General features: G+C 30.7%; 2 protein-coding genes across 6 annotated transcripts in view; one reads left to right on the top strand and one right to left on the bottom strand.

Moving 5' to 3' along the window:
• The window catches only part of LOC108755699 (F-BAR domain only protein 2), a 16,470-nt gene extending 8,163 nt beyond the window's left edge, over positions 1-8,307 (top strand). For 3 of the 5 annotated variants that reach the window (XM_018498876.1, XM_018498879.1, XM_018498880.1), the window contains 7 exons: positions 2,679-2,778; positions 4,013-4,274; positions 4,966-5,233; positions 5,535-6,015; positions 6,094-6,310; positions 6,426-6,774; positions 7,422-8,307. In XM_018498876.1, the coding sequence (XP_018354378.1) occupies positions 2,679-2,778; positions 4,013-4,274; positions 4,966-5,233; positions 5,535-6,015; positions 6,094-6,310; positions 6,426-6,774; positions 7,422-7,492 (1,748 nt within the window). In that variant the 3' untranslated portion in view covers positions 7,493-8,307. The remainder of the gene's footprint in view (positions 1-2,678; positions 2,779-4,012; positions 4,275-4,965; positions 5,234-5,534; positions 6,016-6,093; positions 6,311-6,425; positions 6,775-7,421) is intronic. The other 2 variants (XM_018498878.1, XM_018498877.1) reach the window with 2 other exon arrangements.
• A 4,773-nt stretch (positions 8,308-13,080) lies between these two features.
• The window catches only part of LOC108755720 (prolyl 3-hydroxylase 2-like), a 7,504-nt gene continuing 1,572 nt past the window's right edge, over positions 13,081-19,012 (bottom strand). Inside the window, exons 3-11 of the mRNA XM_018498913.1 lie at positions 18,000-18,324; positions 17,370-17,495; positions 16,479-16,615; positions 16,084-16,230; positions 15,030-15,287; positions 14,742-14,834; positions 14,489-14,639; positions 13,768-14,185; positions 13,081-13,244 (exon numbers count right to left, since the gene is read on the bottom strand). Of these exons, the coding sequence (XP_018354415.1) occupies positions 13,154-13,244; positions 13,768-14,185; positions 14,489-14,639; positions 14,742-14,834; positions 15,030-15,287; positions 16,084-16,230; positions 16,479-16,615; positions 17,370-17,495; positions 18,000-18,324 (1,746 nt within the window). The 3' untranslated portion in view covers positions 13,081-13,153. The remainder of the gene's footprint in view (positions 13,245-13,767; positions 14,186-14,488; positions 14,640-14,741; positions 14,835-15,029; positions 15,288-16,083; positions 16,231-16,478; positions 16,616-17,369; positions 17,496-17,999; positions 18,325-19,012) is intronic.

Here is a 19,012-nt window from a genome sequence, read left to right as displayed (position 1 = left end):
ATATATATATATATATATTATCCGATGGCGATTGCATCAATTTTTACACAACCACGATAAGAAAATCCATAAAATATTTGTACATATATTTTTCTGCAGTTAACTATATTATCGAGTGCATTCGGTTTATTATGAAATTAACATTCGCTAAAACTTCGAATTTTTGTATATACATTTTTTAATATAACCATGGAAGATTAAAGATTAAATAACATTGCTAAAACATAGATATAAATATCATAGATTTTAATGAATGTGTTTACATAGCTTCATTTTTGTCTTTCCATTTATTTTTTTCTGTCTCTTTATCTTTTTTCCGATAAAATCATGAATAAGTACATGGATGGGTTATACAATCGCGGTACATACAAGCATTCATATACATCTAACTTTTTTACATGTCATAAGTGATCTAAATGCTAACACGTACCACTAATGACTGTCCTGAATAGACTTGTAATTACATGGATTGCAGCATATAATTATATTTCTAAAGTTCTTTCTGTAACATCAATGCAGTGAGCTAAAAAGAAAAAGAAATATAACTAAACTAAAGGGAGTTGGACTTGAATAATGTTGAGATACAAGAGCGGGGTTGGCTACTGACGGGGGTCTCAGGTGAGCCGTTTTTATAAAATTCCTAATTCGCATGGCTCACGTGTTTATACTTACATTTATTTTCCAAGTGCAGGAATGTTTCTTTCTTTTCCAATAACATAATATTGATTCTGAAAACAACTATTATTGCGAACTATGTTTTCGTCGATGACAATCATTCCCGTAGCATCTTCGGCAGTATTTACATTCATTTCAATTGATAGATTACTTTTTTTATCTTATAGAATATTTATAGAATATTTCTTTTTCTGTGGATTACTTTTTTAAATATTTATTTATTTAATGTCTGAGACTATTTTTGCATGCAACGTTAGATTGGCTTGCAGAGGATATGTGTTCCTCTGTATATAATCTTCCAAAGAGAGACATGCACGGATAAGAATGTTCAAAACGAAATGCGTTTATTATAGTGTCAATGTAGATTTAGTAATTGTTAGAAAAACAATTTAAGAAGAGTAGACGATGCAGATACTGTAGGATTTTTTATGGTGATGGTGCGTGGGATATCTTCATATTTCTACTAACGTGACGTGCTCTACTCCACTACTGAATTTTATTTTCTATATACTTCACTCTTTTATCATCTGCCTTCGTTCGACGTAGGTATTCACATTGTTAGTCGTTATTTTATGAAATACGCTGACATGCGTTCCCTCGAAAAGGTAATACTTTTAAAGATATTGAATTGGAATACAAATTCGTAGAGCGTTACGAACTTCAAAATATAAGAAGCATATAACTTCGTTGATAATGAAGGAAATTTAAATTAAAAAATGAGATTTTAAAGATTAAAGTCTTTATTTTCTGAAAGGTCTTTTAAGTTTCTGTGAATTTAATCATTTTTACAAATAGAAAACTACAAGCTGAACAAAATGGGAATTTTTTTTACTTTATGTGCCTGTCATGTGCTAAAAAAAAAATTTGTAAAAATTTTTAACTTTCTAACATGAAAACTTCAAGTTTTTTCTACAAGATTATTTTTTAAATATTTCTAAGATTTTTGTTACTGAGCTATCGCGGATTAAATAAAAGAAATATTTTGACCTTGATTACAACTTCATTCAAAGTTATCGCGCGCAAAGTTATACCGCAATTAAAAAATTAGATTCTTAACGCTGGAACTTTGTTCTATCGAACAGTATAATTGCTAAAATTTTTTAAAAACACATAAATATGGTACAAATGAAAAAGTGACTACAAACTTTTGTTCCGATCCAATACATTAGAAATACGACTTCTTTATAGTGATATAATTTAAATAGAGATATATTTTAATAGTTGCAACAAATTGATTTTTGCAAGGAAACTCGTGTCAGCATCATCAAAGAATATAGAAGTTGATTAATTAATTAGAAATGCATACAGGAATGCTAGTTAATACGACGTACGTCGATTTGTTTCGTATTATTTGATCGTGTTGTGTTACATTTTGATCACTTGGAAAGTAAATTCTTTAATCTTAATTTTTCAGTAGAGTTTTTTAAATGTACTGTCCATTCAAATGCTACAAATGCTAAAATGAAATATAACGATTTGTATAATTTTTTTTTATACAAGCAACAGCAGTTCTCGTTCAAACTTTACACTGTAGATTCGAATAGATACATATTTGTGTAGAAGTGTAGATAGTAATGCAACTATGTAGATTTTGCTTTTTATTTTATTTATACATAATTTAATTTTATTATTAATAGAAATGTCATCTATTCCATGATATATTTTTTTAATGCTAACATCGAATTTTTTTCTGTTATATTTCCATGATATTAATATGAAATCATATAAATATCTTATTTTCCTTTGTGCAAAATTCTATTTCTGTAGTAGTAAATGATAAAAAATAGATGTTAAAATTTATTTCTAAGTGTACAATTCATAAATATTTGTAGTGAATTTAACAAGAATAGTATATTAATTTCGCAGATACAGATGAATTCATAATTTGGTGTAACTGTAAGAGTGTAATTTGCATAAAGCATATGTTTAATAAGTAGCTAGTACATATATCACAGTACATATACTGTCCTATTGTCTACATTTGGGGTATCCACGACCAACAGGGTTTCTACGCAGTAGAAGAGAAAAACGAAAGGAGAAGAAGGCGAAGAAGAAGAAGGATCTCATGGACACAAGCAGCAATAAAGAAGAAAAGTCTGACCTGTCAGTACATGCATGCACAGCAGACCTAGTGCACATAGAGTCAGTTTCATAACCAGCAGACAAAATCGATCTGTATTCTAAAAAAATGATGTACATATTTAATTAAAATTTTAACGTAAATTAAATATATTTTTGCTGGATGTGAATCTTAGACTCGGAATGCTTTGTTGTTGGATTTTCTATTTGTTCGTTTAAGATATATTAAATATTATAATTTTTTTTATCGATTATTATCAATCACAATATACAGCACATATTAAAAATATTTTGAACATGAATCTGCAAATGCTTCCTTTCCATATTACAGATGAAATTTGTATGTTGTATTGGATGCTAACGTTTAAATAAATTGTCACATCTATCAAAATGATAATACTGAAACTAAATAACCGTTTTTTTTTGTAAGTTTAGATAATCAGCATCTCTCGAAAATATATTACTGAGCTATGAAACTTAGCTAAATTATATATTGTTTCTTTTGTATAATATTTATTTTTATAAATTTACTTATATTCTATTATACTTTGAACTATACAGTGATAAGATAATTGGTTTCCTCTGCGAAATGTTTATTTTATTCCGTCTATGCGTTATACTCAAAATAATAGCTATTTAATTTCAATAACTTCCTGACTATCGTTCTACAAGTGTAAATATCATACGATGTCAATATGATAGGATCTAAATAATGGTAATTAAATACTGAATATCGATAAGATATAAGATGTATAATTTTAATTTTCTTTATCATGGATATGATCTTTCCTGAATTATATCTTAGCAATTTTAGTTTATTTATTTATCGTTAATAATTACTTAAAAACAGATCTTTTATATTTATTTTTTGTCTTTAGCTTTATATTGATTTTAAGTTGATATCAAGCAATAATAAAAAAAAAAACAATTTTTATTAGTCATTAGGTTGACTTTTTTGCCTGGGTGAACCGAATCGGTATTGAATTTCTCTCTTGAAAGCCACGCTTATAAAAGTTAAAGAATTACAAAATTTGAACAGGAAGCATTCATGGATTCATGTATAGTATTTTTTTTATCAATGCAGTAGAATATTTGATATTCGTTAACTTCAGTTATCTCACGTATCACGCCTATAAGCGCAACAGTTGTATTATTTTAGCACGCTTTTAGCATGAAAGAGTTTTTATTATGTAATGCACTGGGCCTGCTGGAACTTACAAAAGTATATTATTTTAAATGATTTTCACGAACGCAATAGGGAGGACAAAGAAGACAGCAGAAAGTCAGAAACGCCGACACCGGAGGTGGACGAGGATGGTTTTTGTATTAGACCGAAGCCGGATCCGTGGGAAAACGAAAAGGGGTTTTATTCCAGTTCGGATACTGATTCGGAAGATGAGAGAGAACGTAAGATACGAGTGGAAATAAAGCCTCTCAGCAATGGTGGTGCACCCATGAGCGCTAGTGTAGACGAATTGAGGGCGACAGTGGAAAATTTATCTTTATCACCTGCACCAACAGTAAGTTGTACTTTCTATTAAAAAATCTTATATTGTGTATTATACATTACAACTTGCAATTAAAACAATTATTCTATAATTTAGAAAATGATATGATATATTTAATTAAATTAAATACTTATTACGATTCTATGTTTAAATTTTGTGAAATAATATTAATATTATAGTATAAAATATAAAGAAACCGAGATGTATATAAAATAATACTTTTATTTGATTATTAAATATTGTAATTGTATGTATAATATCACACATAACAAAAGCTACAATCACGAGGAAATTTTTAATGAGAAAGCAAGTTAAAAACGTAAAATACATTGGATGTAATATTATGTGACATATTTATAATACTATTATATACTATTATAATATATAAATAATAATATATAATATAGTATATGTATATAATAGATGTACTTATTATGTAGTATTTATTTTATATACGTATATACGTTTCATTTTAATATTATGTGTTAATTTCTCGATCTTTGTTAGATGTGTGATTTTTAATTTAAAAAAATGTCCCTTTATAAAGACATTATCGATGTTGTATCTTCGTAACTTGCTTTTTTATGAGAAATTTTTTTAATTGTTTTATCACAAATTTTCGGAATAATCAAAATACGTGTGTTATTAGAAAAAAAATAATATGCCATTTCATTTTTCTGATCACACATCCATATTCGAACAGGGACGTAGAGGATCGAATACTGATTCCGATCATCATATGAAAAGGTCTCAGTCAGTGTCACAGCAATTAGGAGGTAAGCCAAGCTCAGATTTACTTGGCCTAAACTTGTTCAATCCTAGCAGTACGCCGTCGAGCGCGTCGACACCGACCGGTAGCCACCCTTACGCCCCGCTGCAGAGTCCACCGCCACTTTCCACATCGCCGACCCCGTCGCAGCCGCCGCCACCACAATCTGCGCCGCCTACACATACTCATACCCGATTTCCAGGTAAGCCCTATTAACGTTTATCTGCTTACTGAATGACAGGAAGTTACAAATTCGTTGAGTCATTATCAAACATATAAATTAACTTCTGCGAAATTTATGACGCCAAATAGCGGTCATGTTATTTATTATGATACCTATATATATGAAAAAACATATTAAAATATGAGTTATGAATATCGCTTACAGCAATGTACTAAATTGAAACATATTTTTTTTTTTTATGTGAAATTAGAAACAAGAGAAACACACACATACACACACACACAAGAATATTTGTAAAAAGAATCACATTTTTTTTTAGATGGAGATTTATTTTCGGAAGTTGGCGACATCACACCGGCCTTGCCACCCAAGCAATCCGCATCCTCAACGCCGACGGGATCGATCGTAATACCCAGACCGCCATCGCGCCGAGGAGAAGGTCCATCACCACGCGGTAGAATGTCACCTGCGACGATATCTCGAGCTGATAGCGTCGCCAGTCTGGAATTTCGCACTGCTGGCGTGGGCGTGGGATCCTCGCGGGGACCATCTCCACTCACGATCGGCCTAGCGGACACCATTCCGTTGGCAGTCGCTTTCCATGAGATAGTGCATTCCTATTTCCGTGGCACGGACGAAACCCGTTGCCAGGTAAAGCTAAGCGGTGACATGATGCTCTCGTTTCCGGCTGGCATCGTCACAGTCCTAGCGAATAATCCCAGTCCTGCCAAGCTGACCTTCCGCGTGAGGAACACCAATAGGTTGGAGAGACTGTTGCCAAACAGCCAACTTATCAGCATGTAAGTCATGTTTATTAATCGCTTTGATTTTTAAATCGAAAAAAGGCAGTTTGGTGAAAGAGGAGATTGTATTTACAGGGACGCAACTCAAACTACCGTCGATAGTACAATCTTTGAATTCAACATGAGTGCCTTAACTATGTTGCTTCGGCGGCAAGCTGAACAGAATCCCTCGGCCTCGTATTTCAATGTAGACATCCTCAAATATCAAATCAAATGCAAGGAAGGTGCTGGTTCATGTCCTTTTCAATTGGTCGCATATTGGAAATGTGAGACGACCCACACTGATCTCAAGGTAAGATATTTGGTCATTTTTTTAAAGAGAAAAGATGTTTGAAAAAAACAAAAACGACAATTTTGTCTATCTCGCTTGATATCGTAGTCGCAAATTAATTTGTTTTTGATTCTAGATTGATTATAAATATAACAGTCGCGCCATGGCCTCGCCGAGTCCTCTATTGAATCTCCATGTTGCTGCGCCTATTGACGGCGGTTTTAAATCGTTTAATAGTAAACCGTCGGCACAGTGGCTGCCTGACACGAATCGCGTACTATGGAAATTTACGGAGCTTTCGCAACACAGCGAGGGTAACGGAGTCGGATCCTTGAAGGCGCGAGTCGAACTCGAACGCGGCCCGGGCAATCAGGGCACGATATTTACACAGTTCAATTGCGAAGGGACCACTTTGTCGGGTGTCGAATTTGAGCTTATAGGATCTGGATATCGGTTGAGTTTGGTGAAGCGAAAATTTGTGTCTGGTACGTTAATTATATAATCAAGAATTTTTTAATCTTTGGATGATTACACAAAAAGTTATAAATATTATGGAAAAAATATTTTTTGTGCTATTAAAAACATTTTTTATAACGAGAAATTCGTTATAATAAACATTATTAATGAAGGATGAACTGACATGAATTAGGATGAGCTCACAAAAACTTTTAACTCTGATTTTTTTGTAATTAACTGATTTATGCAAAGTATGCCAAAATACGTTAATTTAAAAAATTAAGGATTATATATAATTGTGATAAATTTAACCGTGCATTTATTTGTGTTAATAAAAATGATAGGTTTTTGCTGCAGAGCAATATTCATTCTGTATATTCATTATAAAATAACAGCTACAAGATAAAATTTTTGATTATTTAACTAAAGCAACTTCCTGATTGCCATTCTGTATCTTGTTTCAAAAATGATATTACAAAATTGCTTAAAAAGATTGTTTAAATATAAATTAAAATTTAAACATAAAATGTTTTAAATTTTTTTATAAGAAGGATGTAAAGAGTTTCAGTGTCCTTTTAAATGTTAATTATTTATTAATGAAAAAAAGAAATGATTGTCGAAAAGCTAATCTTTATGATTTAATTTTCACTAGTTATTACAGTTTGAATTATTTCAGGAAAATACATATGCGACGGAGACTCGGATTCGCGTTCAAGGTACGCCGCACCGCCATCTAATGCAGATTGACGACTTCCAGAATGGGCGCCTCAATGGGAGAGCCAGCCCATTTAATATTGGTACTTGCTTAATCATTCACTGCCCATATCACGATTATCGATCGTTCATATTCCGATTATGCATGGAGAAACTTGTTGGATACCAAAGTGTGCATCGGCCGAAGATTAAATGGATCTTTTTGTAAAAATCATGTACCGAAAAAAATAGATAGAGAAATCAGAAAAGGCGTTTTACAGCCGAAGTAATACGCCTTTTCCCTTGAAACAAACGTGATCCATGTTCTCTCTGCACGTTCAACACCGAAGTCTTTCAAGTCTTCATTTATATTAAGCCATACTATATTTTATCTCGATGGGAACATACAATTACATACAATAGGAAATTTAGACATAAGACGACGCGTTCGACGCTAAATGTACTGCTATTAAGTGCAAGCCAATCCTTTATGACTTCGCGACTAGAACGAACAGGTAGAAAAACAAAAATCTGACTTGATGCAGGACACACTATGACGAATGTGCATTTTATGTGTTTTATATACAACTTGTATATTTTTTAATTTTTTATATATTCCCCGCATCAAGGTACTACTGTACTACTGTAAACTAATAATACTACTATTTTAACGAAGTTTCTACGATAGAATACGATAAATATGCGAGCAGTCTTTTCTGTCGAACGAGAGAGATTCTCGCGTGAAGATCTTTGGTGTCCAGCATACTCTCCGACACGATAACTTCCACCATTTATCAATTTCTCTCTCTTTACATAATCAAAATACGTCGCGACGTCTTTTTATTTTAATCCTCTATTAAAATAATGTACAACGCTCTTTATTGTTACGTTTTGCATTATTTTAATGCAATAGCATTATATATTGTTATGTTAGCATTATATATTGTTAATAACCGTGCGGAAGAAGAAAAAATATAAACGACAATTAAGTATATAAATATCGATTTTAAGTATTATATGTATATTTAGTATTTATACTTTGGAAGGTAGAAGCATATTATTTGCACGTGGTGAACGAGCCTTTCGGCGAAGAGATTCTGGCACGTACGCTAATTTTTAGTTCATTTTTATGCGCGTGAAGATGATAATATTAAATAGTAAGCTGTACGATAAAACGCGAGTAAAAACTGTTTTACCGGTGGGGAAATAACGAGACAGCGAGAAGCGATAGCAAGAGAAATAGAGATAAAGAGTTTAAATCAACGATACTTTTTTAAACATTAGCACATGTTGGATGCGAAACGAATCAAATATGATTCTGTATTTTTGAACGTTTAAATGTTAAAACACAATTTTGACGTCGATAACAGAATTTTAGCTTTAGGTATAGCTAATGGCGAACAAGGAGAGTCGTTTATCTAAATGTTTTAAACTGAGATTCTTAGTATTATACGTAAAATGCTGAAAGTTTCGTACCTATTGCGATTGTGGCGCGTTCGTTTTCGCCTGAAAAGCGTATTCTCGTTATAGTTATATCACACTTGTTCACACATCACATCCACGATTGTCTCCTCTTCGGTTTTCGGCCGGAGATTCAAATTCTGATGACCTTTTTAAGTGTACGCGTCAATGATAATAACTTTTTTTTTTAGAGAAAGTACTATAAGAAAGTAATTTTGAGATATCAACCGATCACTGGGAAAAGAACTGTTAATCTCCAACGGAATATTAGTCGAAAGGTGGCAATCGTGATCACATTCATTGCTTTATACAAATTGATTGATTTAATCAATTATATTACGAGGTATCACGGACTAATGTTAAGACATTTTATACAAGATATTGATTCTCAATAAGTAAGTCAATTTCCTGAAGGCATTATTAAACAGTCGATTTATTTGTGTCACTACTTTTTTGATCTCGGTATTGATTATTTGCCTCAATCAATTGAAAATTAATACAGAGATTAATTATGACAATTGAATGTCTTGAACTAGATTGATCCAATAATTGATTTGACAAATTTAATTCATGCGCAAGATATTACATTCTTATTTTTGAAGAAAAAAAATAATTATTGATTGTGATAGTAAATTATTTAATGCTGTGCAATATACAATTGGTTTCAAAAATAATTTTATTTTCTCTAAACATATCTTTAGATTATCTCTTATGATGGTATTTAACGCATTAATGTCATTATTATAATATAGACAAAAGCAAAATTTGGTAAAACAAAATTATTTTTATTGTCGAATATTATGCACACACACACACACACACACACGCGCGCGCGCGATATACGCGCACGCATACATACACAATTTTTATCTGCTGAGAATGAATTTGTTGGTCGTTAATGAGTTAAATGTCAATCTTTTATTGATGAAAATTTTTTCATGTTTATGAAGTAACAAAATTATTCTTCGTTTCTTCGAATATTTTATTATATCCAAATACACTTCGAAAAACGTGGAATCAATTTTTTACATATTACATATATATAAGATCATAAAATAATATAACTCTTGTAAGAAGTCTGATTCAAATCATACAGTCCCGCGCACTCGATATTTTCTTCCGTTTTACATCGACGACAAGCGGTAATTGCTGTCTCTGGTTCTAAGAGAATTTAATTCTCCTAGGCTGAAACTTAAATCTTATCAATAATAGAGAAAGTTCGTTTAGACAACACCTCGAAAGTTGAAGAGTCAACGGGCACTAAAATACGCCAATTTATGTCTTTTCATTGTAACAATCACGATGCTAAACGTAAAGTACCATTTTCTTATACTTCTCGTTGCTGAAAGAAATATTACGATCAGTAAAATATTATTATAATTGCCGTCATTATTGTTGCGTCTCAACGTTCCTGCGATATTCTCTACACGTTTCTCTTTCTCTCTTTCTCTCTCTGTGCGCCTATTTTTCACGAATAACGCAAAAGCGTTACTTTCGAGATTGATTTTTAATTATAATCGTCATGCAGGGAAGGGCGATACACCAAGGTCTATACGAAGAGCAATACAAAAACATCTGTGACCTATGACGAAACTCGTATGACCACTCCATTTGAGATATTAAATTCATCGCGCGAAATGAATTGCGTTGTTCGATATCGAGTTGTAAATATTGTCTATTTCGTTTATTGTCGGACTTCGAGGATTTATGATAATGGAAAAAAAATTCTAGACTTTATTCCATTATTAATATGATACGCGGTATCGTTGTAGCTATTTTCTTGTTTCGCGTTGAAAATTTGCGTACTGTATATAATTGGAATACAACATTTGTAATAACATGACAATGGAGTGGTTTCTGAAGAATCGACTGAGCTCTCCTGTGATACGCAGATGTCACTATAATTTCGTAATAAACATTTGTATTGAAACATACATATACGTTACAATGTATCGTAATCACGTTATCGCTTTCTTCCCGATTGATCCCGAAATGATGACGATAATAACGACTACGCCGAGGAACATGTGGGATATAAGAGCAAAACTCATGTTCTCAAATTTTTTGTTGAATTATTGCAATTTTATTGCTTCTGTATGCGTTCAGTTAAAAGTTTTAATTAAAATGTATGAGGTTAAAGAAGTAAAAACGAATGCAACAATCGTTAGGTCTCAGTATTTAAATTTCGGAAGAAGAAAAAGGAAGGATATGCATTTAGATTTACTAAGTGTTATTAAAACGACAGGCCTAAAACTACATTACGGAAATTTCAAAAATTATTTTCTTGTAGATAAGATTTATTTGTTTCTTTCTTTTTGTACATTTATTACAATAATCTAAAATAGAAACTTTGACGATTTTTAGTTAATTCTGCGTATAAGACTATAAGAAAAGAGACCCAACTTGGATGGGATCTTAATATTTCTTTAATTATTATGAACTTGAATACTCGTTAATTTGTCACTTATTGTTTATTAAAAAGTTATTAACACAAAATAAAGTGTTATTAATTATGAATTCTGTATTATATGTATATTTATTGTAAAGTATAAATGAGGATGAGGCATTACCTCTTCTTTTTAATAAACATTTCTATTTTAATGAAACATCTCTGACTCAACTTAATCTACTTTTAATTTGAAATTGGAAAATTCTTCCTATATATTTAAATATATGAATGAAATTCCCAAATTTTACATTAAAATTAGATCAGATTTTTTTTTAATTAGATTAGATGTTAATGGTAACGGGCTCCTTCTCTGCATTTATTTGAAACATATAAGAGAAATATGCAATAAGTAATATAGAAGTATGTAATATAGAATCCAGATTATCCAGATTTAATTTGTTTGCATGCGTCAATCTATTACGATAATATCTTTTTAACAAACAATGAGCGACGAAAATAGAACCTTTTAAAAATTACTCAGATTTTGTTGACCGAAGTTACTGCAACTAACTGTAAATCCCCTTTTCTTTAATTCTATCTCACCTTGGAACATTCTTCCCTAATTTTCTCAAAAAATGGAGGATTTGAGTTTTAATTTTTACCCTCTCTTATCTTCTTCCATCCTAAGTCGTTTCCGTTTTGTCCGTTGATAAATACGTTTTTCTATTCTACAATTACGATAACAACGCGGACAAATGATGGGTGTCGATTGTTTCGATAAAAAAATTTGTAGTTATGAATGATTAATACTACACGCACGCTTAATCAATGGAATTGATTTTACAAGAGACGTATAAGTGTCCATCACGTACCAGTTGCGCGGTAAAAGAGGAAAAAAAGAAGAGAAGGAGTAAGGGGGAATTGCAACGCAATCGCGTACATAACAGGCGTAATATTTCTTATACATAATACAAATACGAAAACTGTAAATTAATGCGATACAAATATTGCACGATGCATAGCGAGCGGTTATGTAAACTTGTTGACATGTAATATGTCCTATGTTCTAATAAAGATTTAGGATATTTTCTATAACAGTTGTTGCAATTGCGACGGCATCGCTTAAACACATACTTTGATACATAAAATAATTATTAATTAACAGATAATTTATCAAGAGATACAATAATGTCCTGCGTCAAGTGTACACGCAATCATAGTTAAAGAGACTCTTATCTCAATAACAGCTGATGAAATTCTGAGTAGGCTCAATTGAGCTCAAATGATAGCTTAGAATTGAATTATATAAATAATTATATAAATAACTGACTACGGCTGTGTGCGAAATATGCGAGGTAAGTTTGTGCGTTTTATGTACACGCCGACTAGAAACTTGATTAAATTAAACATAGTAAAATTATTGAGTAGAAGCCCACATCGTTATCCTATAATGGCCTTGTCGCGTAAATCAAATCCTGATACGGGCGTTGGACTACTCGAGTAAGTATTCTAGGAGTAACATATTTCGTCTGTTTCTTTAAACACTATTTGACTAATTTATACTAATACGTAAATGTTAGTATTGTACTGTAATAATAGATCTATAATTTACTGTTGTAAAATATGATTTAAAAACTGTCGAATCTCTATAGTGCATGATCTACTTATTTATCAAGGAATATGTTCTATATTTTTTAGACTTTCCTTCTAGACTTTCTATCTTTATAGATAAATCACTTTTATCTATAAAATTTTTAAATCACGAATAGATCAATATATTAATTTTTGTTATACTTGCCACATTTTTCTCTCTTTTTTTACTTACTTAGACATTTGAATCTTGTGTAAATTGCTATCAATTTTTATCAATTTTTGCTGCCTTTTCGCGTAAATTCTCTCAATATCTGCTTCAATGTCTCATCTTCTTTGAAACATTGGATCAGTGTATCGTCATATCTAAAATAGAAATGTTACACTTTATTTGATCTACCGAAAACTCACGAGAATTTTGAAAGAAATATGCTCAGCTTTTTAATCCATTAATCTTTAATTCTATATAATATCAGACTATTTGTATATACGTTATTGTAACTATTTTTTTATTTTAGTTTGTTCTCTTAATTATGTCATGTTTGTCATATCATATTTATTCAGTTATAATCATGGAAACATGAATTTATTTGTGAAATTTTCTATCAAAATTTTAATCACCGAAGTTTTTATCACTATATGATTTAAAAACGCAAGGAGAGAATATGAATACAATTTTAGATTAAAGATTTATCGAATATTTTTGTTATACATATGAAAATTTAATGTAAATTAATTATATTTTCGTATAATAATATTAAACATGCATATTATTTTTAGGCTTAATAATTGCACAATTATAAAAATTAAATATTAACGCTCCTTCTCTTTATACATAATGTCCTGAAGAACTTCTTTATATAGAATGTATAATAAATTCTATTCTTACTTCAGTGGTATTTGAATATCCTCACGTTGCATGGCACCCAAAGTATGGACTCTCTGCAACACAGTATTCGCCACTACCCTCTCATATTCCAAATATTTTTCATCCTGGGTGAACCATAACGCCACTGCGCACCTCTTGCCACTACGTACACCTTGAACGCCATGAAGATTTTCACCGCCGGCGGAAAAAGCCACCATACGTCCGCACCGAGGCCGAACAATACTTTGGACGCGACGTCTCTTCCAGTCTTCTACGAAGAAGAATTCGCCGCCATCGAAATCATCATTGAGATATAAAATCGCCGAATAGTCCCGCCACGTATACGCGGGATCTTCTCGCAAACAGGAACCTTCATCTTTTATCACACAGTTATCAGCATGAATCTCATGACTAAGATCAGTTCTATTCATCGGCGAATCTGAAAATAATGATATAATGAACTTCCTAGAAACTAACAGATAACATACATATACTTAATCTTCTTCATCTTTCCTTAGATAGCTTGTTACATTACTTGATAAAAAACATATTTTACTATTATATTTTATATAATGATTATTTTGTTAATAAAAAGAGTTATGAAAATAAAATCAAATGTTGTAAGCGAACCGATAAAATATGATCGATTGTTTATATGTTTAATGCCGTACCAAGTGTTATGATGCGAGCATGCCAGCGAAAATGTCGTCAGACGCACGAGGATGCGTCAGATGAAAATTACCGAGTAAAGCTGTTCGGCAGACCAAATGGGTGTAGGTGAAATACAATGGTCGATCAAGGTCGAAATACCTTTCCACGTGATTGCGAGCTGCTTCCGTGCGTTGCAGAAACAGCTTCAGTAATTCTGGCTTTGTTAGACCGAAGTAGACCATCTACAATTTTTTATAAGATGATAATAAATTTTGCCAAAATGAGAAAAACAATAAATATGGAAGGAACATAAAAAATGTTTTCGGATATCAATATATCTTTACCAAGGCTATTCTACCAATGGTCACACCTTCGAAACGTTCATAAGACGAATGTGGACTTTTGTTTTCTTCATAGCCGTCTCCTTCCACAGCAATCTAAAATTTATGAATTATTCATATAATATTTTTATATGCAAATCTTTGCTTTAGCGAAGATAAAATTTCATTCAAATTCATTCTATTTGAAACTTATAATTGAACTATTATCAAGATCATTATTAAGAAAAAAAATTAAGAAGAAAAATGTTTTGTAATCGTTTAATGTTCGATTGATAAAGCTAATTTCGATACCTGGGCAAGTTGTATGAGCAGATTGCAATCGGTGGAATTGAAAAACCCATCAGCCACGTAGCGGTTCCTTCCGCCAAGCTCGTTTTCTTCTGCTATCAATCGTGCATTGTTCGTGACTTTTAGCTGTTCCATGACACGATCTTCTCGTATCTCCGTTTCCTCCTTGTCCCGGAATGATGATAAATTACCCACAAATCGCGTTCGAATGGATGGCGAATGACCAGGAGGTGGATGCAAGATTGGTTTTGAGGAAAAGTCCTAAAGAAATAAAAGATAAGATATGTGAAAAAAAATAAAAACTAAACATTAAGATAATAACACAATATTGGAGGTAAAAATTGGACCTTTTTATTTTGTTTCTTTATCAATTGTCTTGCTAATCTTTTTCCTCGCGCCTGTATTCTTATACAGATATGAACATAAAAGTAAGTAGGGTTGCATTTAAACAGGCGATTAAACGAGGGACTTTAAGTAAGATAAATTATGCGCAACTTATATCCAACGCATTGACTCCAATTGTCTTTATATCACTGTATATATCATGCCTTTACATTGATTATATTCTTGATTATTAATTTGAGGAGTCATTTATTAAAAATTCATTTAGTATTTAAATTAGTTTAATAAATTATGCGCAATATTATTTTAATTTTATCTCTTAATCTTGAATTTGTCAATTATTTTTATTTTATTAAATTGCGACAATAATAAAAGTAAAGTTTATTTTTTTAATATTTTATTTTGTTGTTCTCGGATATATGTAAGTGTATAATATGTCGTATAAAAATATTAGTATTAGGTCTAATAATAAATGCACTCGACACTGAAGTTCACCAATTATGTCTAGCTGATCAGATTAAGCACGATACGTGATGGTCAGGTTTATTCATCTTCCTTTAAACAGAAGAATTGCTTATACAATAATTTTGCTTATACAATAAAGAATACCTTACGATTTTCAATCCGCATGAAACAATTGATGAACAAATGTATATATAATCATTATTTATAAATAAGTTAACAGATATGTTTTTTATTATGTTTCACTTTTTACCTTTCCTAATTCCTTCTTGTCGGCTTCTTTCATATTTTTCTTCTTGGTAAATTCGTTAAATCTGACGTCAATCGTCGCGAACTCCATCGCTATATAATTCATTAGCAACAGCTCGTATTCTTGCCGCTTCACATAGGAAAGCGCTTCCTAAGAAGTATTCTCATTAATTCTTACTAAATTTATAAATATATTAAAATTTTTTTATTTATTTCACTAATTTTTACTTATTTTAAGTGCTGAAAATTTAGAATTTTTCGTTTAGAACGTTCTGTATAAGGATAAATATTGTGAACTTTTCAATGAAAATTCCCGGATATTTTCTTTGAAATTTTTTAAATATCAAATACGTAACATTTACTATATATTTTTATAATAATTATATTTTTTTCACATACCTCTCTTGGTGTAAAGTACTGCTCTTTCACTTTTGGTTGAGAGCTATAATAGTCTTTGTTACGCAACATTGCTTCGTCAGCAGGTAAGAATAATAAGTAACTTGCAACTGCTGCACAAGTTGCTTTCAAATTACCTACTGCATAAAATAAATGAAAACTATTATATTTGTATATATTTATGTATTCTTTTGTCTAATATTTGTTTGACTAAATGTATATTTTTAAGCAAATATTTTTATATATATTAAACTGAAAAAATAGTTCGAGTTCCTAACGCCTAATAATAATAATAATAATAATAATAATTAAACTGAAAAAAATTCACTTGACAAAGAGAGATTGAAAAAAATAGTGAAAGATAATGAATCACACAAAATAAAATTTTCTTGAAATAACACAAGTTAAAGAATAAATGCATATTGCACAAAGTAGTACAAAGAATAGAGGAGACTTAATAGTTTTAGAAATGATGTGGAACTAACATTGAGATTGCTACAATTTAGAAATTAATCCAATTAATTTAACGACAAGGGATGATTCAGCAAACTACTTGATGGAGCTGTTGAAGTATTTGCTTTTGTTAATGAATGGAGACACATTGCAACAAGGCCATTATAATTCATAACACTTGTATCTTATGTGAATGTTCCAATTATGTAAATTATACTATTTATTAAATTAGATATTAAATTAGATAAAATATAAATGAGGCTGATATCAATACGTATTATTCAAAGACTTTCATTCAGAAATAACATATATTTTTTATTTTAAATAAATATTTATCTGGAGTACGTTTGAAACATTTGAGAGGATGTAGTGGTATGATCTATTTTGTCATAAAAAACATCAATCTGTTCAATAAAATAATTTTTTTGCCAAAATACTCACATTTATAATAAGCGAATTGCAAGTAGTTATAATGACTTCTAAGCAAATCACTCTGAAAATCGCCATTTACATTATTTAATGCAAGCGAACATCCACGTTTGCATTTCAAACAGAACGTAAAGTGATCTGAAAAAAAAAACAAGAAATACTTTGAGTAGTTATTAATAATCTATTTCAAATTTCTTCCGGGAAAATGGAATTAAAAATGCAGTTAATCGTATTATCTAAAAGCTTATTAATAATTTAATTCAGTGAGAGTGTAATATTTAATATACGTATTACTATAATTTATATGATGAAAGAATTCAAATCCATTAAATAGTAATAAAATCGATCAAGAAAAAATTACGCGCACATATTATGTGGATTGTAGTTATGCTTTTTAATAATGCATAAACTTTAATAAGAAACTTGTTTAATATTTTTTTTTTATATTAAAGCAGCAAACAAATAAGCTATTTTTCTAGATCGTATAATTCCGCGCCCAAATAAAGATTAATAAGTATAAATTATATTTAGATTAAAAAGCATAGCAAGATTAAGAAGCATAAATTATAAATGCATTTTTTAATCTGAATTCGTTAATTTTATTATTTATTGTTCTTTATTAAATCAATTCATATATCTTACTTGCTACCGAAGAGGTAAATTCAGGATACCATCCTTGATTAAAAGGACCCTCGCAATAGATCCTACATTCTTCCTCGGATTCTATGTAAAGCTCGAGTGAACTTTCAAATTCGGTCACAGCTTCCGCATAATATTCATCTTCGTATGCTTTGACACCTCGAATGTACCTTTGCACAAAGGGGGCTGCCTCCAAATTCACGACTTTTTCCATGGTCACGTTGGGCAAATTCAAGTAGTATTTCAGGTTCTTCTTAGTCAACTCGTGATTGGGATGTAGGGAGAGAAAGGTGAAAGCTGCGTTCGCCGCATCTTGATATCTTTCTTTCTGGAAAAAATTATTTATAAATATTATAACATTAATTATGGATTAATAATAATTCTGATACAAATATATATTTTATTTTGATATATTAAATATGTGTATATTTTTATCATTATAAATAAAAATATTTTTGCATCTTTAAAAAATTATCGCATTTTTGAAAAATTAAGAAAAATTATATATGTATCTCATAAAATATGCATTTTTGATAAACATCAGATAATATTTTTATTTATTTCAGATTATATTGAAATAATAGCGATCATCATGTTAGAAGTGTATAAAATATACTGGAATTTTAATTTCGATAGCAGATGGTACGAACAATACCATATCGATCGTCTGTTCGAGGATACAAATGGAAAATAAGATTATGTTTCAATTTAATGCTGTAAACACGTCTTTTGTAATTTATTTAATTAAAATTTATTAATAATTCTTTTTAATTATAACTTTTAATTACAATCGAGAGTTCCATAGATTTAGTGTTATAAATAACAATGTGTAAATTCTCAAAAATAAAGCTATATTTGTTATTTAAGGGAGATGATACGAATCAGTTTTTCAGGTCATGCCGTAGTTGTTTAACTCATAATTTACGCAGCGACGCGAACACCAAATATCTACTACTGTAATTACGTAATCTACCAGATTAGGATCCGGAGAGTATAGTATTTTCATAATGCTTTTG

The sequence above is a fragment of the Trachymyrmex septentrionalis genome, unplaced genomic scaffold (genome assembly GCF_001594115.1).
Source record: "Trachymyrmex septentrionalis isolate Tsep2-gDNA-1 unplaced genomic scaffold, Tsep1.0 scaffold9, whole genome shotgun sequence".
Taxonomy (NCBI): Eukaryota; Metazoa; Arthropoda; class Insecta; order Hymenoptera; family Formicidae; genus Trachymyrmex; species Trachymyrmex septentrionalis.
This window is presented reverse-complemented; position numbering and strand designations above follow the sequence as displayed.